The following is a 25,255-nucleotide window of genomic DNA, read 5'->3' on the forward strand; positions in this document are numbered from 1 at the left end:
CATGCTTCTTTCTTTTTCTAAATCCATTATTTCATTGATTCAGATATTTCACTAAGTATCTTCTATGTGTTAAATTTAATTATTTGTTAAAAAAATTCATCAGTGGAGAAACTTCATCACAGTTGTTTTGAAAGAGGTAATTATAAATTTAAATATAAGAATTTAATACAGAAGTGCTTTTTTTTTGATCATCAGTACTCTTTTTAAATCTCTTTACTTAGTATTGCCGTGTTCATTCAGTTTTTTTGGGGGGGAATCACCTCACTTTTTTTAGATCTTTCCCATGTACTGCCAGACAGATATTAGAAAACTATTTCAAGAAATTTTTTCTGGACTCATAACCTATATATGTATTATCATATTTTTAAACCAGGAGCCAGATTTTTCTGAAGATCATGAAGAAAAGAAAAAAGACTCGAAAAAAGCCAAAGCAAACTTACTTGAAAGGAGGTCAACTAGAACACGGAAATGTATAAGTTATAGGTATGAAATATATAGAAATGGTTACAATGAAAGAGTATAAAATGTTTTTTTTAATTATACAACATGACCCAAAAGTATATGCTTTTTCCCTTTGTAATGATCAATAGTGATTATATCTGTTACTTACTATCTTTAGAATCATACAGCTTTAGAGCAGCCAGCATGATCTTTTCAAAACCTAAATTTGCTCATGTCATTCTCTTCTGCTTTCTGCATTCAAATCTACTTTGTCAGATTTCTATAGCTCTTGGGATAAGGATCGATGCTTTTAACAAGGCCCCTACAGGCACTGCCTAGTCTGCTGTGTACTCAGCTTTTCAGCTTTGTCTCATCCACATTTTCCCTCTGTCCTTATTAGCCACAGTCTTCTTTCAACTCTTTTGCACATATTTTTTACTCAACCTAGGATTTTCCTCCTGTTTTTACCTTGTTAACCTTCTCTTGATCAAATCTATTATATGCCCTCATAACAACCAGTTCTTCTCGGGATCCCTGGGTGGCGCAGCGGTTTGGCGCCTGCCTTTGGCCCAGGGCGTGATCCTGGAGACCCGGGATCGAGTCCCACGTCGGGCTCCCGGTGCATGGAGCCTGCTTCTCCCTCTGCCTGTGTCTCTGCCTCTCTCTCTCTCTCTGTGTGTGTGACTATCATATATAAATAAATAATTAATAAAAAAAAAAAAAAAACAACCAGTTCTTCTCTTTGAAAGCACTTATCGTGGTGATTGTGATTTTAATTATTAAATTAATATTTGTCTCGCCCACTAGACTGTTAGCATGAAGGTAAAGACCATGTCTATTTTTCACAGTCTTCTGCCCTTTACACATGTTGCAACATGTCCTTGAGAAATACTGTTTGCTGTTAACTGCATCTGGCTTTATCTGTATCTGTCATTCTATCTGGATGAGTGGATACACAGAGTTTTACTTTTTCAGAATTTATGTTAAGGAAAGGCTAAGCTACAGCTGCAGGGTGGTTTTTCTTTCTTTCTTTCTTTCTTTCTTTCTTTCTTTCTTTCTTTCTTTCTTTCTTTCTTTCTTTCTTTTTTAAGATTTTATTTATTTATTCATGAGAGAGAGAGAGAGAGAGAGGCAAAGACACAGGCAAAGAGAGAAGCAGCCTCCATCCAGGGAGCCCAATATGGGACTCAATCCCGGGACTCCAGGATCACACCCTGGGCTGAAGGCAGGCGCTAAACCGCTGAGCTAAACCATTGATCCCCTGCAGGGTTGTTTTTCATAACCTTGTTTGTAATTGTGAAAAACCTGGAAGTAAACTTTTAACTAAATTATGATACATCTGTAAGGTTTGATACATACTATTAAAATCTATGTTGTAGAAGAATTTTTAACCTGGAACTTGGGAGTCCTCTGAAATTAGATATAAAATTTTATGTTTGTGTGGATATGTATTTTTTTCCTAGAGAGGAAATCCATAGCTGCAATGAGTTAACTCAAAAAGCAAATATTTGGCTGTTAAACTCTTGTTAATCCATTGTATGCTTTTAATCCAACACTGTCCGATAGAATTTACTATGGTTATGGAAATGTGCTATTTCTTTACTCTCTAGCACGGTAGTCAGTAGCCATATGTAGCTATGGAGCATTTAAAATCTGGCTAGTGAGGAACAGAATTTTTCATTTTAATTTAAATATAGATAGCCACACGCAACTAGTAATTACCATATTTTGCATAGTTTTAGACAAGTCACTTTATCCCTTTGGTCACCTCAGGTCTAAAGTGAAAGGAGTTTTGTATGTGAAGAAATCTTGGAGGGGATCGTCTAGACTTGTCAAAGATTCTTTAAGTTAGGGGAAACAGCCCTTGTGAGAGATAGATAATTCTAAAATTCTGACCATCTGTATATGGATTTTGGTAATAAATATGATCTTTGAGGACAATAATAGTGTAGTCCTCACGCTTAAGTATTATTACTAGAATACCAATTCAACTTACTTTGCTGTGTGATTTGTATAGTGAGAGGTTGGCAAACTATGGCCTGTGGAACAAATACTGCCGGTTTATGTAGATACAGCCCATGACCTAGAAATGGTTTTTATATGTATAAATGATTGAAAAAAAAGACCCAAAAAAAAGGGATCCCTGGGTGGCGCAGCGGTTTGGCGCCTGCCTTTGGCCCAGGGCGCGATCCTGGAGACCCGGGATCGAATCCCACATCGGGCTCCCGGTGCATGGAGCCTGCTTCTCCCTCTGCCTGTGTCTCTGCCTCTCTCTCTCTCACTGTGTGCCTATCATAAATAAATAAAAAAAAAAAAAAAAAAAAAGACCCAAAAAAGAAAGTTGTAAGATGATTACATGAAATTCAAATCACAGTGTCCATAGATAGTTATACTGGAACACAGCCATATTGGTTCACTTGCATTATCTATGGCTGCTTTTGCACTACAAGTGGCTGATTGAGTAGTTGCAACAGAGACCATATAATCTATAAAGCCTAAAATATGTACTGTCTGCCCTTTGCAAAAACAGTTGCTGATGCCTGGTATAGATGATCTTGGAAAATGAGTTAGATGCTGATTTACAAAAGAAATTGAAGTTAGCAGGTGTGAAGTGATGTAGTCCAACTCACACAAGCCCAAAGTGGCAGAGAGCATTTTTATATTGAGACCTTTTTCATTTCAGAAGCGACTCCTCCTAACCCATAAACCAGGCTGTGATGTGATTATTGTGTATATATTTTAGATTTGATGAATTTGATGAAGCAATTGATGAAGCTATAGAAGATGATATCAAAGAAGCTGATGGAGGAGGTATGTGTTTATCATTCCCTCTTCTTCAGATGACTGGGCCAATAAGTTAATTTAAATGACCTGATTAGGGGCGCCTGGCTGGCTCAGTCAGTAGAACATACGACTCTTGATTCCAGGGTCATGACTTCGAGCCCCACATTAGGCATACAGATTACTTTCAATAAAAAACACAAAATAATGCTGATTAGAGCAATAAGCATAATTTTTTTATTCTCCCCAATGTGTATCACGATCACTATGGTTAAATGTCTGAGATTCAAAATAATGTGTGGACATAGTTTCAGTGTGTAGACTCAGATCTTACTATTTTTCAAGTAGTTTTATGACCTGATACAAAATGTAAACGTTCCTCTATAGATTAAAAAAATTTACTTCTCTTTCCAAATAGAAAACCCAGTTAAACTTCTTGTTGTCTATATTTAGATCACTATTGCTACAAAATCTTAAATATTATGGATAATCTGAATCTGATTACTTTAAATCAGCCTTTTAAAAATCAAATATTAATTTCATAGTCTTTAACAGGTGACATAAAAATAAAAGGATTTGAAGGTAATTTAATGAAAGAGCTATATAGAGAATTACCAGTGCTCTAGTATGGAGCATTATAGTTTCCGTTAGTACTTAGGAAAACTCTGAAGAGGATTAGTAATAAGTAGGCTGTCCGACCAGCTTTTTCAGGACTCTACACCTTATGTACAGCTTTGCTGTGGGGTTCTCACCTTTTCTGTCCTGCACACACGTTTAAAAGTAAACAGATTGGTCTCTTTCTAAAGCCAAAAGCCATTGGTCTCTTTTCTAAAGTAAACAGATTGGTCTCTTTCTAAAGTTGTCCAAAAGACAACTTTGAAGAAGAGATTCTTTAGTGATTGCTAATAGGTACGAGGTTTCCTTCGAGGTTGATGAAAACGTTCTGGAATTTGTTAGTGGTGATGTAATTTGTTAGTGGTTAGTAGTCACAACTTTGTGACCACTGAAAATCTCTGAATTATACACTTTAAAAGGGTGCATGTTATATAGTATGTGAATTATTTCAAATTTTTAAAAACTTGCTTACATGGTAAACATCTGCTTAGTGTAGACTAAAACACATGCAAAAATTCTCTCACTGAGAGCTCTGTCAGCTGAAGTTTTGAGAAAACTGCTTGTTTGTAGGAAAAAAATGAATGAGCATGAACAAGGATATTAGATATTAAAGAGAAGCTTTTAATAAACGTACAGTTGTCTCTCTTCCTCCCTCTCTCTATTCCCCTTAATGCCCTCCCCTCCACCCCTGAACTCAGGAGCTGGTCGAGGAAAAGATATCTCCACCATCACAGGTCATCGTGGGAAAGACATCTCTACTATTTTGGATGAAGAAAGAAAAGAAAATAAACGACCCCAGAGGGCAGCTGCTGCACGCCGGAAGAAACGCCGGCGACTGAATGATCTGGACAGTGATAGCAACCTGGATGAAGAAGAGAGTGAGGATGAATTCAAGATCAGTGACGGGTGTGTGGTTTGCCAGGAGATCCCATTCCCTAGTTACAGGCCTAAATGGGGCTCGCAGAGAAGCTCGGCCATGCTGCAATGGGGCTTTGTTCTTCATGCACATGGACAGTCTCTTTATTTTTAGGCTATCTAAAACAGATTCAAGAGTGCTGATTTTGGTTCTTTTTAGATCAAAACAAAGTAGGCTTACGGTTTAATATTCAAAATTGTATTTACATTTTATTAACTATAATCAAGCATTCATTTGCTGTGCATCTCCATGCCACCTTCTGCCATGTCCATGAGAGGTTCCTAGTCAAATATGATAATTAGGCAAGTACAGGTAATTAGGTACTATTCTCTGGTGACCCACAGAGGTTTGAGTTGGGGTAAGCAATCCAGTATGGAAGATCAGGAAAGATTTTCTTCAGAGCAAATGCTGAAAGAGTATCACTAAGTTTCTCCTCTCAGATTGTTAGTGGGAGAAACATAAACCACAAAAAAAATCATTCTGTGTGATTGCTACCAAAATGTAGGTAAAGCCTAAGTTATGGTATAAGCGAAGAATCTGATCAATTTAGGGAGTTCCAGGAAAGCCTGAGTTGAAATAAAGCTTGATCTGAAATTTGAAGAATGAAAAATTAGGCAAATCAGTCCATTTTAGATTCAAAGTGAGATGAGAAAGAGGGCATCCTAAGAGGAGTCACGTGTCCAAGGTACAATTATGCCTTGCTAGGCATAAAACATCATGGAATGTTTAGGAAATTCCTGGTATGTCAGGGTAGCAAGAATTTGGGGAAGGAGAAGTAAAGAATACCCTGTGGGAGATGTGGCTAAGAGATAAAGAGGAACCAGCAGATGGAGTGATTTGTTTCTCTTGCATAGGAATTTCACTTTTACCCTAAAGATGATGAAAGCCCACGGATGGGATTTAATCATCAGGCTAATGAGGTTTATGTTTTAGAAAAATTCATCCTAGCATTCATTTGGAGGATATATGGAGGGGAAATGAGTCTAGAGACTAGAGGAACTCCCTGAGGAATTGCTACAGTGGTTTAGGTAGGAGATGAGTGCCGGAACAAGGAGAGATCGGGTTTGAGATAATTATCTTTTAAGAGGTCAACACTGGGAGGAGTTAATAATTGATTAGATGTGAGAAATTAGGAAAAATATCAGATTTCTGGTTTGAGTTACTGGGTAGGTAAGGCTAGGCAACAGAAGAAGAGAGGAATAGATTTTAAATAATGAGTTCTCTTTGGGATGTGTTGAATTTAAGGCATGTGGGGGACATCCCAAAATGCCAAAGCAATTTATATACAAAAATCAGCATCAATTCATCTTCTTAACTCATCCAAGAAAAGAATAGATGGCAAAACCTTTCTCTATTTTATTAACCGACAAATTGATCAAATTATCCAGGTATTTTACATTAACCATTACTTAATGATTCACTGGACTTGTTAGAACTTGAACTCAGAATCATAATTCATCTGGCTTCTCTTGGACAGATCTCAAGATGAGTTTGTTGTATCAGATGAAAACCCAGATGAAAGCGAAGAAGACCCACCATCTAATGATGACAGTGACACTGATTTCTGTAGCCGGAGACTGAGGCGACATCCCTCCCGGCCAATGAGGCAAAGCAGACGTTTGCGGAGAAAGACCCCAAAGAAAAAGTACTCTGATGATGATGAAGAGGAAGAGTCTGAGGAAAATAGTAGAGACTCTGGTAAAAATAATTTGTATCTGCTCAATTCTTATGACCTCTGTAGTTAAGAGTTCTTAAGATAAAATTCCATTCAATTATAATACAAGCTTTCTAATAAAACTTTGAATTCTCTTCTTATGACTCACTAGTAACTAAGTTTTTCACAGAAAGCACTTAAAGCATATCTCAGAAAATAAATACAGATGGATGTGTTAACTGCATACCAAATTCATTGAAGATTGTGATTAATTGGGTGGCACGAGTGGCTCAGTGGTTTAGCGCCTGCCTTCAGCCCAGGGTGTGATCCTGGAGACTCGGGATCAAGTCCCACATTGGGCTCCGTGCGTGGAGCCTGCTTCTCCCTCTGCCTGTGTCTCTGCCTTTCTCTCTGTCTCTCATGAATAAATAAATAAAATCTTAAAAAAAAAAAAAAAAGAAGAAGAAGAAGAAAGATCTTTAAAAAAAAAAGATTGTGATTAATTCTTTTGGTGCAAAGTTTCCATGTCTAGACTTTATCTTCATAGTGTTTCTTTGGAATCATTCTCAATAAGCTGAGAACATTTTTCTCCAATATAAGTTAGCAGTAGTTAATATTCTTATATTTTATGTTTATCCCTATTAACTGAATAAATAGTGACAGGCACAGCATCTAAAAGAACAGATATGAGTACTTTATAGAATTGGCAGATAGGTAGCTGTCCTCTCACTGAGGAAGTGTCACAGCCAGGAAAGAGTATTACATCCTTGACCTAGCTGGGCTTATGGGTTTTTTGTTTCATATGTCACATAATCACAGTATAATTATCAAAGTCAGACATTTTAAAATATTGATAAACTACTTTCTGTAATTAACAGTATACATTCAGATATCAGGTGTCTCAAAATTGTCCTTCATATCAATTTTTTTCCTAGGCCAGGATCTAATCCAGGAATACACATTGCATTTATTAATATCTCTAGTCTTTAATCTAGAATATTCCTCAAACTTTGGCTTTATTGATCCTGACATTTTTGAAGAATACACTCTAGTTAATTTGTTAAATGCTCCTCAATTGGGTTTTTTTGTTTCCTGCAATTAAACTCAGGTACACATTTTTCAGAAGGAATATCACAGAGGTAATATGCATTATCCAGGTCTCTATTATTTTTCCCTTTATAATTTAACAGTAATATGTAGGAGGGCATTTTGAGACTGTATATATACCATTTCCCTTTTTTTTTTTTTAATTTTAAGATTTTATTTATTTATTCATGAGAGACACAGAGAGAGAGAGAGAGAGGCAGAGACACAGACAGAGGGAGAAGCAGGCTCCATGCAGGGAGCCCCATCTGGGAATTGATCCCGAGACTCCATGATCACACCCTGAGCTGAAGGCAGACGCTCAACCACTGAGCCACCCAGATGTGCCCATACCATTTTTTAGATGTTTCACCCAAAGTTTTAGCATTCATTGATGATTTTCTAGTTCCATCATTCCTTTCATATTTATTATTTGATGTTCTTTAAGAAAGCACTTTCCCTTCTCTATATGTTTATTTCTTTATTTCAGGATGTGCTTGTGGATTCTTATTTTAATCTGTGGGTATGTGTTACCATTGCTATATAGACTTAGTTTGTCCCAGGTTTGGCCAGTAGGGACTCCTTAACACTTTTGGCAAGCCATTTTGAAGTTTTTGAAATTCATTAAAAAACAAAGGTGGGTGTGATAATTCAGTGGAATTTGTTAGCACTCCTGAAATACCATTCTGATACAATATCATAGTCTCTTGTTTATTAATCAGAGATGGTAAGGACAGTGCTATTTAACAATACTTTGAGAATTTAAGTAGCCTTCTATGCTATAATTAGCAGATTTTATTTCCACATCGGAAAAAGGTCAAAAATATAACTGCAGTTCTATGCTTCTTTGAAACAAATTTGTCAGTTTTCTTGGATTAGAGAGTTTAATCCATAAAATACATTGTGAAATTATAACTGTACCATACACCTGTACACATAGGAACAGCAGATTCTTTTGAGGCAGAATAGCAATTATCCACCAAGAAGAGCAGCCATGTAGCTGTCTGAGTAGCTGTAGGTTGAGATAAGAATTGTATAAAACATCATTTACTCTCAAATATTGGCCGCTACTAGGGAACATTAGTGAGGTTTGGTATTAAAGACCCCTCTGCATTTACTCATATCATTAAAAGGAAAATAAGACACTGATAGGGGTGCCTGGCTAGCTCAGTCAGTAGAGCATGTGACTCTTGGTCTCAGGGTCATGAATTTAAGCCCCAGGTTGGGCCATTGAGCCTACTTTAGAAAAAAAAAAGACTTACAATGATTATTATTAATTTAAAGATTGTTATTACTGAACCCTACTTAATAATTTTATATTTTTATGACCTACGAGCTAATCACATTTCTCTTGAGTAGACTTAAATTTTGTACTTCTTTTTCCTTGAACAGAAAGCGATTTTAGCGATGATTTTAGTGACGATTTTGTAGAAACTCGGCGAAGGCGGTCAAGGAGGAACCAGAAGAGACAAATTAACTACAAAGAAGATTCCGAAAGTGATGGTTCCCAGAAGAGTTTACGACGGGGAAAAGAAATCAGACGAGTTCACAAGCGCAGGCTTTCCAGCTCAGAGAGTGAAGGTAAAGAGTAGATCTCCAGTTTACAGAACTTTGGACAAGGCAGAAATAGAAGCTATAAAGTAAACTCAGGATTGTGATTCAGTATAAGCAGTGATATCTTTGAGACAGAACCCATTATTTTTTTGCCTGATTCCTTTTTATAAATTAAATAAATGATACTTGATAAGATACTGATTTTTATTGTCTCCATTGTAATAATTAAACTCTTCATGAAATAGACAAATCTCAGAAAATTAAGATTGGAGCAAGAATTCTGCTTCCTTATTATTCATGGCCCTCATTTTGAAATAACCTGTGCTTGGATAACTAAACAATTTCAGATACAGATGCCTGCTCTCTCTTTCTACCTTGACAGTGAGCTTCAGTTGGTAACTGTATTATTTCTTAATAATAGTTTTAATTGTATTCTATACCAGGAGTGTAGGAAAAGCTCTCCAATACGAATTTGTGATATCCATTGAGTCTTATGGTTATTCCAGTTCTTATAAATATGATTCTAACCCTCACTTCTGCCCCTTTCTTTTGACTTACTTAATTCTTTGTCATTTATGATCTGTTTTGAAGATTTCAAAGACCTTATCAATTAAGTTTGAGCCCAAGCTAGGTAAAGGGGGAAAAAAAAGTTTGAACATGGGAGGCTAAAGAAAGGAGGTGAACATCTGATTGTGGTTATTTCTCTTCATGTGTCATTAAAGACAGACAAATTCTATAATCTAACTATTACAAACAAATATTATTGCACTAGTCACTATTCTAGGCGCTGGGACTAGAACAGTGAACAGAACAGCCAAAAACATGTAACACCCATGTGTATCTCTTACTTTAATTAGAAGGAGAAATAATAGACAAGATAAATAAGTAGAACCTGTGCTGTATTAGGTGGGGATAAATGCTGTGAAGAATAAGGGAGAACAAGGAGTTGGGTTGGGAGAGTAGCTGGGACCTCCGATAGGGCACCACAGGGACACCTTACTGAGACACCTTTGAGTCAAGACCTGACAAATGTTGGAAATATGTCATGCATTTTTATGAAGGAAGAGTGATACAGGCAGATGGAACAACTAATGTGAAGGCCTAGCAACAAGTTTGTGCCTGGCATGCTCAGGAACAGAGAGGAGGCCAGGGTGGTTGAAGAAGAATGAGCGAAGGGGTGAATTGAATGAGATGCTGCAGAGATCAGCAGGTGTCATGAGCAGTAGTCAACGACTACAGCCCACTCGTTTGTGTAAATAAAGATTTTGTAAATCATGTTTTATTGGGCCAACCACGCCATTGTTTCTCTTTTTTTCTTCTTCTGTTTCTTGAAGGTAGACTCAAAGAATTTACTGTTGGGTTAGAAGGGAGAAAGAAAACAATCCAAAGATAACTAAGTGATTAGAACAATAGAGTTGCCAGTAACTAAGATGGTGGGGACCAGAGCAGTGCAGGTTTGAGGCAAAAGCGTAGGACCTCAGTTCTGGACATGTTAGGTTTTATATGCCTGTTTAGAAATTCCAGCATAGATGTTGAGTAGGCAGGTTGATACATGAGTGTGGAACTTAGGGGTTGCCTCAAACAAACATGAGTCATCAGCATATAGATGCAAAGCCATGAGATTAAATGAGACCACCTAGATATAAATAGAGACAAAAAAAAAGAAGACATTCAAGGACTAACAAGGAAGGACATTTAATAACATGGGTTAAGAGTTAGTGCAATATTTCAGCTGTGTAGAGAGTTGGATGCTCAGTTTAATCTTTCCTTATTATGTTTACATGATTCCATAATTTGGGGGCTAGTGGATAAGAGTTTCTCAGTGTGTGACCACCCTATCTTCATTTAATTTAAGGATCATCATATTTGTTTTCTAAGAAATCTGATTTTAAAAAAAAATCTTAAAAAAAAAAAAAAAAGGGATCCCTGGGTGGCGCAGCGGTTTGGCGCCTGCCTTTGGCCCAGGGCGCGATCCGGGAGACCCTGGATCGAATCCCACGTCGGGCTCCTGGTGCATGGAGCCTGTTTCTCCCTCTGCCTGTGTCTCTGCCTCTCTCTCTCTCTCTCTCTCTCTCTCTCTCTCTCTCTCTCTCTCTCTGTGACTATCATAAATAAATAAAAATTAAAAAAAAAATCTTAAAAAAAAAAGAAATCTGATTTTGCTCTTTCCTAAAATCTTAGTTAAAAAGCACATACTGTGCTTTGTTGGATCATACTGTGGATTGTTACAGTCCTGAGAGGATCATACTGTGGATTGTTACAGTCCTGAGAGGAGAGAGAAATCAGGCCAGTTATTGGAGGGATATATGGATGCATGGGCAAGTCTAAAAGCAGGAGATGGGGTGAATATGGGGAGGAAAAGGAGAATTACTTAAATCTGATATGGTTAACTGTGTCGATGGCTTAAATGTGCTATTTATTCTAGAGAGCTATATGTCCAAGAACTCTGAAGATGATGAGCTAGCTAAAGAATCAAAGCGGTCAGTTCGAAAGCGGGGTCGAAGCACAGATGAGTATTCAGAAGCAGACGAGGAAGAAGAAGGCAAACCATCACGAAAACGGCTACACAGGATCGAGACAGATGAGGAGAGTTGTGATAATGCTCATGGAGATGCAGATCAACCTGCTCATGACAGCCAACCCAGGGTCCTGCCGTCACAGCAAGAGAGCACCAAGAAGCCCTATCGGATAGACAGCGATGAGGAAGAGGACTTTGAAAATGTAGGCAAGGTGGGGAGCCCTTTGGACTATAGCTTAGTGGACTTGCCTTCCACCAATGGACAGAGTCCTGGCAAAGCCATTGAGAACTTGATTGGCAAACCAGCTGAGAAGCCTCAGACCCCCAAGGACAACAGCACAGCCAGTGCAAGCCTGGCCCCCAATGGGACAAATGGTGGGCAGGAGGCAGGGGCACCAGAAGAGGAGGAAGATGAGCTTTTAAGAGTGACTGACCTTGTTGATTATGTCTGTAACAGTGAACAGTTATAAGACTTTTTTTCCATTTTTGTGCTAATTTATTCCACGGTAGCTCTCACACCAGCGGGCCAGTTATTAAAAGCTGTTTTATTTTTCCTAGAAAACTCCACTACAGAATGACTTTTTAGAAGAAAAATTTCAACAAACCCTGAAGTCTTTCTGTGAAGTGACCAGTTTTGAACTTTGAAGATAAATAATTGCTGTAAATTCCTTTTGATTTTCTTTTTCCAAGTTCATGGTCCTTGGTAATTTCATTCATGGAAAAAAATCTTATTATAATAACAACAAAGATTTGTATATTTTTGACTTTATATTTCCTGAGCTCTCCTGACTTTGTGAAAAAGGGTGGATAAGAATGCATTCCGAATCTGTGAGGACCCAAAACAGAATTAGGGGTGGGAGAAAGCACTTGTGCTTTAGCTTTTTCATATTAAATATATATTATATTTAAACATTCATGGCATATATGATGATGAACAGACTGTTTAAAAGCTCCAGTCTGTATTGTTGCAGTTTGAGAACTGTAGATAACATCATACATAAGTCATTCAGTAACAGAATTCATGATGTCAGCTTGTTTACTATTGGAGATAACCACACTTAATAAAGAAGAGACGGAGAAAGCACCATCATTAAAAACTCTAACCTGAGTTTCTGTTATAGCGGAGTTTCTTATTTTTAAAAAAAAAATCATCTGAAAAACATTTGTACAGTAAAATGTATAATGAAGCTTTGACAACCAGATTGTGCTAGCAGCAATTTTTTTTAAGCAGCTTTATGCAGTGGTGATGAAGTGGCCTCTAATATACTATCAATAGAGAGTTATTAGTGAAATAAGTGTGGTCTTTCTTTAGGCCCAAGTGGACTGTAAACTTTGCAGATAGTTGTAACTCTTGTCTTCTGGCCACTTAATATCTAAATATCTGAAATACCCCATTTTGAAAGAAATACATCTATACATAACATACATGAAGAGATGCTAAGCTGACAGCGGTATTTTAGCACATTTGAAGACGGGGAAAGGATTTTCAGGTGAATTTTAACTGGTCTATTCTTGCCCTTAGTATCTACTTCAAATTGAAGTCTACAAACAAAGCAGTTCCTTTGGGAGGTTTTTAGTTTGAGTTTTAGCATGTATGTGTGTGTATATGTGTGTGTGTATGTGTGTGCATTGGAATTTCCTATCTGCCTGGATATATTAGCAGGGTTTGAATGTAGTTTTGGCCTTTGGCCATTAGACTTCTATTAAAATTCATTAATAGTCACACAACCAACCTAGAGTTGATTGAGAACCGCCAGTCTGCTTACTGGGCATGACATCCATTTTAAACATCTCAACACTTTAAAGAGAGATATGCCCCTTTGTTTCAAGAAAAAAGGGGTTTATAATTAAATATCTAACATGTAATTGACACTAAAATATGAACTTTGTCTTATTTACTGTTACAGCTGTAAAATTCCCGGCAGAGCCATAAATAACGTTGTATAAAGTATAGCACTTGTGATTAAACCTTGCCTGTCAAATTCCGAAACCTTCAGCCATTACTTCTGTGAATACTTTTGCCCTGGGATTTGGGTTTTTCTGTTCCAGTGTTGTGTCTGTTGCCGGCAATGGACACACCATATCTGCTGCTGGCCCAAGAACTTTGTTGATTTTTCTTTCCAAATTAAGCATTATATGTGCTAGTCAGTGTATAGTAAAGCACTTCTCTTTTTTATTATTAAAAAGCTGGCATTAGACTTGCATTATAAATACCTCTCTAGAAACTTTATACTCCTTTCCCTTCCTCAACAGGTGTTGCCCTTAAATCTTATCTTTTGGCCTTGAAAGTTTATAGCTGTTGTTTTTCATTTGTTGGTTCTTTTGTTTGTTGTGTTTTGTTTCACTTTAGTTGTGTAGTACCTGCCCATTAATATTTTTGCTTTGATTCTAGCAATGTATATGTATCTGTATAAAAAATAAAATAATGAAAGCAGCCTAAAAATAGGATGCACCCATAGCACGTGGTTCCAAGCAAGTTGTGATTTGTATTTTGAGACAATGTTCTGCTGGAAGGGAGGGAAGGGCTTTACACTTACAGACAGTGGAGCAAGGTTATTGCCATAAGGAGCCACAGTCACTTACCAAGCCTCCTTTCTAGCCAAGTTGGTTCATTGGTTTGAAAATCAGTTACGAATGGTTGTTAGCCTTTTTAAACTATCTAATAGGCAGGCAATAGAAGGATTCCTACTAGTGCCAGGTAAGTGGTTTGAATGTGCAGGTGGCCTCCACTGCCCCCGTTCCTCCTCTGCCATTTTAGTCCTATAGCTGGGTAAAGCCACTACCACGTAGAAACTCCCACGTACCCCGTCTCTACCTCTGGACACACCAACTTCTGCTTCCACCACTCTGTAGTTAAGTGATCACAAATATCCAATGGGTAGATTATTTATTTTACAGGATGCCTAATGTGAAATAAGGAGCTCTTTTTATCTTTTTCCTACAGAGAGCAAAAAGGTCATTGTTACCATGGTAAAGACGGAGTATTCAGTTAGCATAGGTCCCACTGACATGGGTTATGATACCACTTTTGCTGCCTATTAATTTACTGAACTTGAATCAAGTATGAACTTGAGAGTGAATGCCTGCCTTCTAATCTTACATTCTGATTAAGCCAATTAACTGTTTCATCTACAAAGAGTGCAATCTGAACAGCTCATACTTACAAATTATTATGCAGAGAGATTAATTATGGCCAATTAGATGTTGGACAGTTCAAAACCAATTCTGCTGCTTGATTATTAGATTTGGTCCCTTATAAAGTTTTGTGTTCACTGAAATATTAACTGAACATGCTTTGAAGAAGTTTTTTAAAATGTAGGAAAAAGTAAATGTCCTTTATCCAAAGGTGTAATTCAGTCATTAGGAACTGGACAGAGTGTAGGAAAGCAGCAGCTCATCTAGAGTTTAGAACGTGTTGGATCCTTAGAGTACTAACCATGGATTTAAATCCAATGTAGCTGCCATATAATAGAGTCCTTTGATACTTTAAACTTTTTTTGAAATACAGGTGGACTCCCAGTGTCAAAAACTCCACAGTCTATAGCACATGTATAAAGGGGAGTTGTAGTTTAGTGTGCAGCATATTTAGTTTGCAATTTCTGTAAAGGTTTGAAAACTGGCCAAATTTTCACAATGCAGAAGCTTTGAATTAAAATATGTGACAAGAACTCAGACTGAGAATACACATCTTGGTTTCATAGACTTGTGTCGATGAAATAGGGTTTAGTGTAAAACATTGTCCATTCTTGGCACATTATTAGAGAATGATGGCAGAGATATTTTCAAGAGTATATTTGCTATATTGAGGTTGGGTTTCCTCCTTGACACGTCTTTTTCCAGTTGGTCAAGGTTGCAGATGCAGAGAATAAAGAGGAATTTTATTTAGAATAAATTCATGTCTGCTGATAGTTTGTTTTTTTTAATATGACCTGCCAAAGAACCAAGGACTTCGAATGCTAAAGAAATTGTTGAAAAAACATTTTAAATTAAATTTAAAAGGATATTACAAACTCCAGTTTTCACTTTTTGGTTGATACCCTATCCCATAATATGCATCTGAACAAAGTATGTATATTAAAAATGTAGGCATATCCTTGTTTAGAGGTAAAGTACTGGGAAAATGTTACCGATATTTAAATGGGCTTGATGGAATTTACTTTAGCACAAGAATTCCTTTTTAGCTTATGTTTGTGGGGATAAGAGATATTAACCATTCACTAGTTCTACCATATGACTGAAAGGAACCCAATGAATCTGTAAGTTTTAATAATCAGAAAAAGTTGTGAACTCTGCCCTTCACCAACACAGTGAAACAGGTCCATGATTGCCTCACAGCTATAGAACAAGTATTCAAAGACCCACATCTTTTTTTTAAAATAGAACATACATATATGTATGTATATATATATATATATAAGTTAATATGTGTATACATACTTTAGATGTTAGTAAAATGAATCCTCTGAAATCATTAACTGACTTAAAAAGACATAAGACAAATAATTATACCTGATGTGAAATTATGAACATTTAATTACAGAAAGTCTAGAGAAAAATAGTGAAGTTTCTCTTCTTGGTTTGACATTCTAAAAAAATATTCCTGGTTCTCCAAGAAGTAAGAATGCCAAGACTGCATATCTGCTATTGTCTACCTAGTCCTCTTTTTAATATTGTTATTAAACCTTTTTAGAATAAAATCCATTCCTATTTTATCCACCATTCCCAGTATGTACCTGTAGACCTACTTTGCAAGTGGCAGTTCAACTGCTGATTTTCTTATTTTTATATCAATCCCAAAAGACAAGGCCCTTTGCTATCAATGTATTTAAACTGAGTTATCATGTTATGTGTACACTTAATAATTTGTTTTCAAGATATTTCACTTCAACTTAAATCATCATTTAACATTTTTTTTTTGAGTGCCAAGAATTGCTAAGTAACTATGTAACATACTGAAGAGAGTCATTCCCCAGCAAGCAAGCGGTCTTCATAAGCCAAACTGTAGTGTGCTTGGTATATAACCACTTTAGATTGTACACTCAATACTTTATTCACATAAACCCTCTCAGAAATTTGAGTAGAATAGGATTCCATTAGTGAATTTTTTTCCCTCATTTTGGTCATGTAAACTCAATCTTTTTTTCACTTTATATTTATACAGTTTCATTCTGGGAAATGCTGCAAACCCATTCTGGCACATTGTGATTTCAGTTAATGAAAATGTTATTTTTATTTTAATAATTTTTAAGATTTATCTATCCTATGCATAAGTTATACAAGAGGGCATAACAAATTATTAGATGAGTAGAAATTTATTAATTAAGCTCCTTAGACATTTTGAATGAGAAAAAAACATTTAAAGGAACTACATTTGTGTTTTTTGCCGAACCGGTACAAGCTAGTAAATGCACTAAGGACTGAGTGACCTGCCTTGTTCATTTTGCCACTGGATGATGTAAGTTAAGAATGGAACTGTTAACCCTAATTATATATTTTCTTGACTTTCATCACTTTCTAAAGAAATCTAATTTAAATGTTTGGGTTTTGTTTGACCTGTATTTATTGAGTTCTGGTCATAGACCAGGAGCTGCATGTCATGCTTATGGATGACCAGAACACAGTCATTGGGATACTTAATGGCTCAAGACCTTCTGAATCATTTAACTTATTTTGTATGTTGCAAAAAAAAAAAAAAAAAAAAAAATTTATTTTGCTTGAGAGTCACATTTTTTATATAATTGTACAGCTTTTAAGGGTTGGGAGGTGGAAAGATACCCTAAAATAGGATGTAGATTTTTACAATTGTGTTTATGCTAGAACATCTACAGGTGCATTATGTAATTAAAACTAAAATTGTTTAAAAATCTGTGCCATGGTCTTTTTCATTTTCCTGCCCTTTAGCAGAGTTGGTGCATGTCAATACTGCTATGTGGACAAGCCTTGGAATTAGGCTTATAACCCTTATTTCCAAAGCTTTAAGATCATTGCATGAAAAATACACAAACACGTATACACATATACACACATACATAAAGACACATAACATGTACACACACAGATCTAGTTTATATTAGTGTAAATGAATTTTCAATTTCGGAACAGCTATAATGGCCTAAATTTGGCAGTTAACAGCATATTATAGTGTGTGATTTTTGTAATGCCTAACTAGGGTATTCTCATTGTTGGTCTGATGTTTTGTTTTCTTAGCAAAGTAGCTTCTTGATAATAGTATCTGAATTGTAGCTTGCCCAAACCTGCCAGGAGGTTTTGGCGGGGTGGGTTGGGCAGAGCTTCGTTTCTTTTCAATCTGTAAAAGAAGGAAAAACTAGAATTGCTTGATTTGATTCTTACTATTCAGTAGACTTAATTTCACAGGAATATTTTTCTGCTGGAAGGGATATCAAATTCAAATTCAAATTCTCTCCACATTTGATGAAAAGTTATCTTTAAAGCTTGTAGAGTTGCCAATTCTAGCAGTCTTTTACATGGCACATTTTACCATAACTTAAGATACCAGTATGTTTGCCATCTGATAATTTTACCATTCTAGTTTCTCACCTTTATAGCACAAGTGTATTCTTATAAAGAATTAAGTTCATCTAAGTGTGTCAAAATTTCTATCTAAACTACCTTAATCTATTGTCAGCTAATGTGGGATTGTCAGTTTCTTTGCTATCTTCACCCATTCAGAGGTGAAGTCTGGGAATCATGAATTTCCAGGTGAATACAAATTCCAGATAAGAATTTGTAAATGGTATATGTTAAATTTTCATTTTGATTTTAAAGTAATAGTGGCTGAGATTCAGGGTGCATTTGATCAAATGCCTCTTGGATTTTCAGACATGCTTATATGAAATGCTTTATTTTCCTATGCATAAAAAATTATTCCTGGAATAGGTTCTCAGAATGCTTTATTTTATTTCTAGGAGATGAGAGCTAAAGCAGAAGCTCCATGGTTAGCATAAAACTGTTGAGGTAATCAGGACTGTGCTGTTAGTCAAACAGGGGAAGCTGGAATGCTCTCTGCCACATATAATGTACTGCATGTGTGTGTGTTGGGGGGGAGATTTGAAAACTGGAAATGTAATTCCAATAATGCACAAAGTAAATTTTGTGCATAGAAAATATGGGAATTCCTGGTAGCTTAAAGCTTCAGGGGTTAACTGCAGTGTATGAACACCTAGTGTGTTAGAATTGCAGTGCATAGTTGTTTAAATATAATATTCCTTGTAAGTGACAACCAAAATATGTTGTGGCTGGTGCCAATATTTTTTGTTAATGAAATGTTCAATGTCTCACTACAGTCTGATCAGAACTCTTGGTGTTATAAGCCAGGCCTAAAGCTATTTTATAGCTATTGGCCTAATTGTGTAACTTTTCCTTTCAAAATGTTTTATTATAATACTTCTGTCATTTCTTTCACTTAATATATGTCAATTGTCATAATAAAAAATTTAAATAATTTGATGTATTTAGCATGATGTGTTTGCAAACTTAGTTTATTTTCAACTTCATGGCACATAGAAGGCTAAGAATTTTCAGTAATAGTTGACAAAGGCTGAAAATTTTGTCATCTAAGGAACAGATGAATTGTTTTCTACTATCTAGAATGTAAATTTGCGAGTGTATCAATTTCCCCAAAGTAATTTTTAAGACTGTATGCCAGCTAGGTGAGTTACAGATTTTAGAAGGTTATCTTTTGAAAGATTTCCCTTTAACTTCTAGAGAACTCACACGTTTTTTTAAAAACATTTATTTATTCATGAGGGACACAGAGAGGCAGAGACACAGGCAGAGGGAAAAGCAGACTCCACACAAAGCCCGACGTGGGACCCAACCCTGGACTCCGGGATCATACCCAGAGCTGAAGGCAGATCCTCAACTGCTGAGCCACCCAGGCATCCCTCTTTTCTTTTAAAAACTGAGAATTGGTGTATTATACTGGGGCCATTTAGTAGAGGCATAATTATAAAAAATAATGAAAAGATTCCTAGTGAAACTAAGTTAAATGTTGGGTGAAATGAATGCTTGTATAATTTTGACCCTTCAATGACTTTGCATGAGTTCTTTAAGGTCCTCAAAGTCCAAATGAAAATCAAAGAAAAAGAGGATCCTCTAAGAGGATGTGATTTAATATTTGCAGCATTAGTTTAGCACATGAAAGCATATCCCAAATGGAAAGTTAACCAGGAACCTACTAGTTCACAGTACAAGCCTATAGCTTCCTGTTTTTCTTGCCCACTTCAGAGCTACTTTATCCACACTCAAGTTTTCAACCTTGTCTCCAGCCTTCTCCAAGAAGGAGGTGTCTCCTGTTTTTATCACATCACTTCTGTGTCCCTGATCTGGCCCCTTCCCTCTTACTTCCTGTGGGACTTCACATTTCAGTGATTTCACTACTCTCCACCCTTCTATACTCAAGTCCTTTTTATACAAACCTCTATCCTGGAAAACAAAAGTGTTACCCTGTCTTCCATTCAATCTGCCTCTCAGTTATTTCTTATTTGACTGCCAGTCTATAGAAATGGTAAATTTTATTGGAAGACTCACTGAAATGCCAGAAATTCCTAAGAGAAACTCTGGGAAACTAGCAGGATTCTCAGCCACATACTGGAACTCCATCTTTAGGAACAACTATTACAGAAAGCTGAAATTGACAATGGGGAGAGATGTTACTCCCTGTTCCCTGCAATTGTTCCCTATCTTTCTGCGAAGATGCCCGTTTTCTTCTGACTTTGGCATTATGCCTGCTAGCAGGATGCCAGTAATTGCACTGTGAACTCCTGCAACAAATAGCTCTTACTCTATCACTTGGAGCCAAAAAGTTGGAAGGACTTGATTAATGATGATAGAACCTGATTAGAACCTGTGCTGTCTCTAGCTTGAACCATAAAAGTAAATTTTCTGTATTTCCAAGTCTAATGTTTTGGTTTGTTTTTTAAAAATAAGGATGAAAAAAATAAATAAATAAAAAATAAAAATAAGGATGAATTTTGAGGTAACTAGGGCTTACCAACAATCAAGAGAAGCAAGCTGGCTCAATTCTGGAAAACCAGAAAATTGGTTTCAGATTCAGACTGATCTAGAAGGCAGGGCTAGAGTTTTAACTGGAATAAGCAGAATGAGGACAGTGCAGAAGAGGCAAGGACCCAAAACCAGAAAAGGCATATGAGAGGGGAAGACAGGGCTAGGAAGCAGTCTTTGTGGTGCTTGTCTTCTCTGAGACACAGCCACTTCTAAAAATTTAGATGTGCTTATGCAGTGATTTCCAAACCAAATTGTAAATTTCATTTTAAAACCTTTCTTCTTGGTTTTTAAAATTGAGATGAAATTCACATACCATAAAATTCACTACTTAAAGATGTACAATTTAAAGGTCCTTAGTATATTCACAAGGTTGTCATCACCCCCAAAAGAAACCCAGTGTTATGGGCAGTCAGTCACCATTTTCCCCTTCCCCTGAGACCCTGGCAACTACTAACCTACTTTCTGTCTGTAAGGACTTGCCTGTTCTGGACGTTTTATATAAATGGAATCATACAATATGTGGCTTTTTGTGTCTGACTTTTTTTTTAGCATGTTTTCATGACTTCATCCATGTTTTAGCATGAATCAGTACTGCATTCCTTTTTATGGATGAATAATATTCTACTATGTTGTTTATTCATCTTGTTTAACCATTCATCAGTTGATGGATATTTGAATTCTTTCCACTGTGGGGCTATTATGAATAATAAACATTCCAGTACAGGTTTTGTGTGGAAATGTTTTCAGTTCTCTTTTTTTTTTTTTTTTTTTTTAATATTTTTTTCTTTATTTATTTATGATAGTCACACAGAGAGAGAGAGAGAGGCAGAGGCACAGGCAGAGGGAGAAGCAGGCTCCATGCACCGGAAGCCCGACGTGGGATTCGATCCCGGGTCTCCAGGATCGCGCCCTGGGCCAAAGGCAGGCGCCAAACCACTGCGCCACCCAGGGATCCCCTCAGTTCTCTTATGTACATACTTAAGAATGGTATTGCTAGATTATATGGTAACTCTTGTTTCACATTTCCAGGAATTGCTAAACTGTTTTACACAGCATCTGCATCTTTTTACATTCCAACTGGCAATGCACGAGGGTTCCAATTTCTTCACATTAATAACAATTATTCTTGTCAATCTCTTTTTATTAGAGCCATCCTAGTGGATATGAAGTGGTTTCCCATTGTGGTTTCAATTTGCATTTCCCTGAAGATTAACAATATTGAGCACTTTCCCATGTGCTATCGGCCCATTGTTTAACTTCTTGTCAGAAACATCTGTTCAGATCCTTTGCCCATTTTTTAAAAATTGGATTATCTGTATTTTTATTATGAGTCTTATAATGGATACCAATCCTTACCAAATATAGGACTCACAAATATTTTCTCCGATTCTTCAGTCTTTTTACTTTCTTGATGGTATTCTTTGACACAAAAAAGTTTTAAATTTTGATGAAGTCCAATTTGTTTTTCTTCTTTGTGTGCTCATGCTTTAGACATCATAACCTATGAAACTGTTTGCTAATGCAATGTCACAAAAATTTGTTTTGTTTTATCTAAGAGTTTTATGGGTTTAGTTCTTAAGTTTAGGTGATTGAGGGGCGCCTGGGTGGGTCAGTGGTTGAGCATCTGCCTTTGGCTCAGGATAGAGTCCAGAGTCAGGCTCCCTGTGTGGAGCCTGCTTCTCCCTCTGCCTAGGTCTCTGCCTCCCTCTGTGTCTCTCATGAATAAGTAAATAAAAACTTAAAAAAAAAAAAAAAAAGTTTAGGTGATTGATTCATTCTGAGTTATTTTTGTATATGTGTCAGGGAGAGATCCAAATTCATTCTTTTTATGTGTGGCTTTTCACTTATACTAGCACGATTTATTGAAAAACTGTTCTTTCCCTCACTGAATTATCTTAGCATCCTTGTCAAAACTCAATGGACCAGAAATGTATGGGTTTACTTCTGGACTCTTAATTTTATTCCACTGATCTATTTATCCTTATGCCAGTACTACACAATCTTAATTACTGTAGCTCTGTGGTAAGTTTTAAAATCAGGAAGTGAGTCCTCCAACCTCTTTTTCTCTCTTTATAACATTATTTTGACAGTTCTGGGTACACTTTAATATCAATTTCAGGTTCAGTTTGTCAATTTCTGTAAAAAAAGACAATTGGAATTTTGATAGGGATTACATTTAATTTGTAGGTCTGTTATTTTTTTAATTCCCAAGAGATTTGAAAATATACTTACCAAAAATATATATACATATACATGAAAAGCTAATAAATACATGAAGATGTGTTTAACACTATTAGTTATCAGAGAAATGTGAATTAAAATCACAGTAAGATACACTATACACCCACTAGAGTGGTTAAAATGAAAAAGACTGACTTTAAATGTTGATAAGGCTATAGAGCAGCTGGATCTCCCATACATTTTGCTGGTGGGAATATAAAATGGTAAAACCACTTGGAAACTATTGGCAGTTTCTTTAAAAAGTAGACAAACTAACCTATAACATAGCAATTCTACTTGTAGGTACTTACCTTAAAGAAATGAAAACCTATATCCACACAAACCCATGTATAAGAATGTTCAGGGGCTCCTGGGTGGCTCAGTGGCTGAGCATCTGCCTTCGGTTTAGGGCATGATCCCAGATCCGGGGATCAAGCCCCACATCAGGCTCCCTGCAAGGAGTCTGCTTCTCCCTCTGCCTGTGTCTCTGCATCTTTCATGAATAAATAAATAAAATCTTTAAAAAATATATTAACAAAGCTTTATTCATAATGGTCAAAAACCAGAAAGAGCCCAGATGTCTATCAACAGAACAGATAAAGAAACTGTGGTATATTCACACGATGGAATACAACTCAGCAATAAAAAGGATCAAACCACTGATTAACAACATGAATGCGTCTCAAAAACATTATGCTGAGTAAAAGGGGATTTCCACAAAAGCATATATTCTGTATATTCCATTTATATATAAAATTCTAGTATGGACTAAAATAATCTACAGTGATAAAAATCAGATTAGTGGTTGCTTCTGGGAGAGATAATCGCTAGTAGAAAGAGAAAGAGGGAATTGTCCAGGGTAATGGAAATGTTTTGTATATCAATAGGATCGTATGTGTATTTGTCAAAACTACATTTAAGGACCATGCATTTCAAGATGTAAAATATACTTAATCAGAAAAAAATTTTTTTTCAACATCAGGCTTGAATTCAAGACTCTGAGATCAAGACCTGAGCTGAAATCAGGAGTTGGATTAACTGACTGAGCCACCCAGGCGCCCCACTTCATCAGAAAATTCTTTAGAAACTTGGGCAACCCCGGTGGCTCAGCAGTTTAGTGCCACCTTCAGCCCAAGCGTGATCCTGCAGACTGGGGATCGAGTCCCACGTCAGGCTCCCTTCATGGAGCCTGCTTCTCCCTCTGCCTGTGTCTCTCATGAATAAATAAAATCTTTAAAAAAATAATATTAAAATTATTATTTTTTTTAATATTAAAATTAAAAGAAAAGAAACTTGAATCCTGGGATGCCTGGGTGGCTCAGTGGTTGAGCATCTGCCTTTGGCTCAGGTCGTGATCCTGGGGTCCTGGGATGGAGTCCCACATGTGCTCCCCACAGGAAGCCTGCTTCTCCCTCTGCCTATGTCTCTGTCTCTCTCTGTGTGTCTCTCATGAATTAAAAAAAAAAAAAAAAAAAAAACTTGAATCCTTATCCAAATTTATGTTACAGCATTTCACAGTTCATCATACACAACACACACCTTCTTTCTTTTCACATGGCTAATTCTAAATGATAATTACTATTATTATTTTTTATTTTATTTAGGCATCCCTGGATGATAATTATTTAAGATGCCACTCAGGTACCACCTCTTCCAAGAAGTCTGTCCTCATCCTTCAGGTTGAACTAGGTGCTTCTGCATAACGCTGCATATTCTATATTATACTGCTTAATGCTTAATGAACTACATTGTAATTGTTTTTCCAGCCCTTGTTTGATAAGCAAGGGCTATCTGCTCTCAATCTCAATGTCTGGCAAAAAGCATTACATTTAAGTCATTTAAAAATAATAGCAAATCTTGTTACCTAATCACAGGAAATAAACATTCTCATTTTATAGATGAGAAAACCGAGGCTCCTAAGTTAAATATTTTTTCTAAGATTCCAACTCAATCTCCTTTTTGCTATAGCTTCTTTTAATTTTTTAAAAGACTTTATTCATTCATTCATGAAAGACAAGAGAGAGAGAGGCAGAGACAGAGGCAGAGGCAGAGGGAGAAGCAGGCTCCATGCAGGAAGCCCGATATGGAACTTGACCCCAGGGATCACACCCGGAGCCAAAGGCAGATGCTCAACCGCTGAGCCACCCAGGCGTTCCGCTTCTTTTATTTTTTTAAAGATTTTATTTATTTGAGAGTGAGAGAGCAGCAGAATCCCCGCTGAGTGGAGAGCCCGATGTGAGGCTCCATGCCAGGACCCTGAGATCATGACCTTAGTGGAAGGCAGATGTATAACCAACTGAGCCACCCAGGTGCTCCTACTATAGCTTCTTTTAACTCAGAGGCATAGATAATAACCTGATTCAGCTTCCATGCTAAGCACTCAGCCTCACTTTTTTTTTTTTTTAAGATTTTATTTATTTATTCATGATTGAAACAGAGAGAGAGG

The 25,255-nt window shown here is 36.6% G+C and overlaps 1 protein-coding gene across 5 annotated transcripts in view; it reads left to right on the forward strand.

The window, feature by feature from the left end:
• The window catches only part of RSF1 (remodeling and spacing factor 1), a 155,958-nt gene extending 138,532 nt beyond the window's left edge, over nt 1-17,426 (forward strand). For all 5 annotated transcript variants that reach the window (XM_038568507.1, XM_038568506.1, XM_038568508.1 and 2 more), the window contains 6 exons: nt 374-483; nt 3,185-3,252; nt 4,536-4,743; nt 6,231-6,451; nt 8,883-9,071; nt 11,470-17,426. In XM_038568507.1, the coding sequence (XP_038424435.1) occupies nt 374-483; nt 3,185-3,252; nt 4,536-4,743; nt 6,231-6,451; nt 8,883-9,071; nt 11,470-12,032 (1,359 nt within the window). In that variant the 3' untranslated portion in view covers nt 12,033-17,426. The remainder of the gene's footprint in view (nt 1-373; nt 484-3,184; nt 3,253-4,535; nt 4,744-6,230; nt 6,452-8,882; nt 9,072-11,469) is intronic.
• The last annotated feature ends 7,829 nt before the right edge of the window (nt 17,427-25,255 follow it).

The sequence above is a fragment of the Canis lupus genome, chromosome 21, assembly GCF_011100685.1.
Source record: "Canis lupus familiaris isolate Mischka breed German Shepherd chromosome 21, alternate assembly UU_Cfam_GSD_1.0, whole genome shotgun sequence".
NCBI lineage: Eukaryota > Metazoa > Chordata > Mammalia > Carnivora > Canidae > Canis > Canis lupus.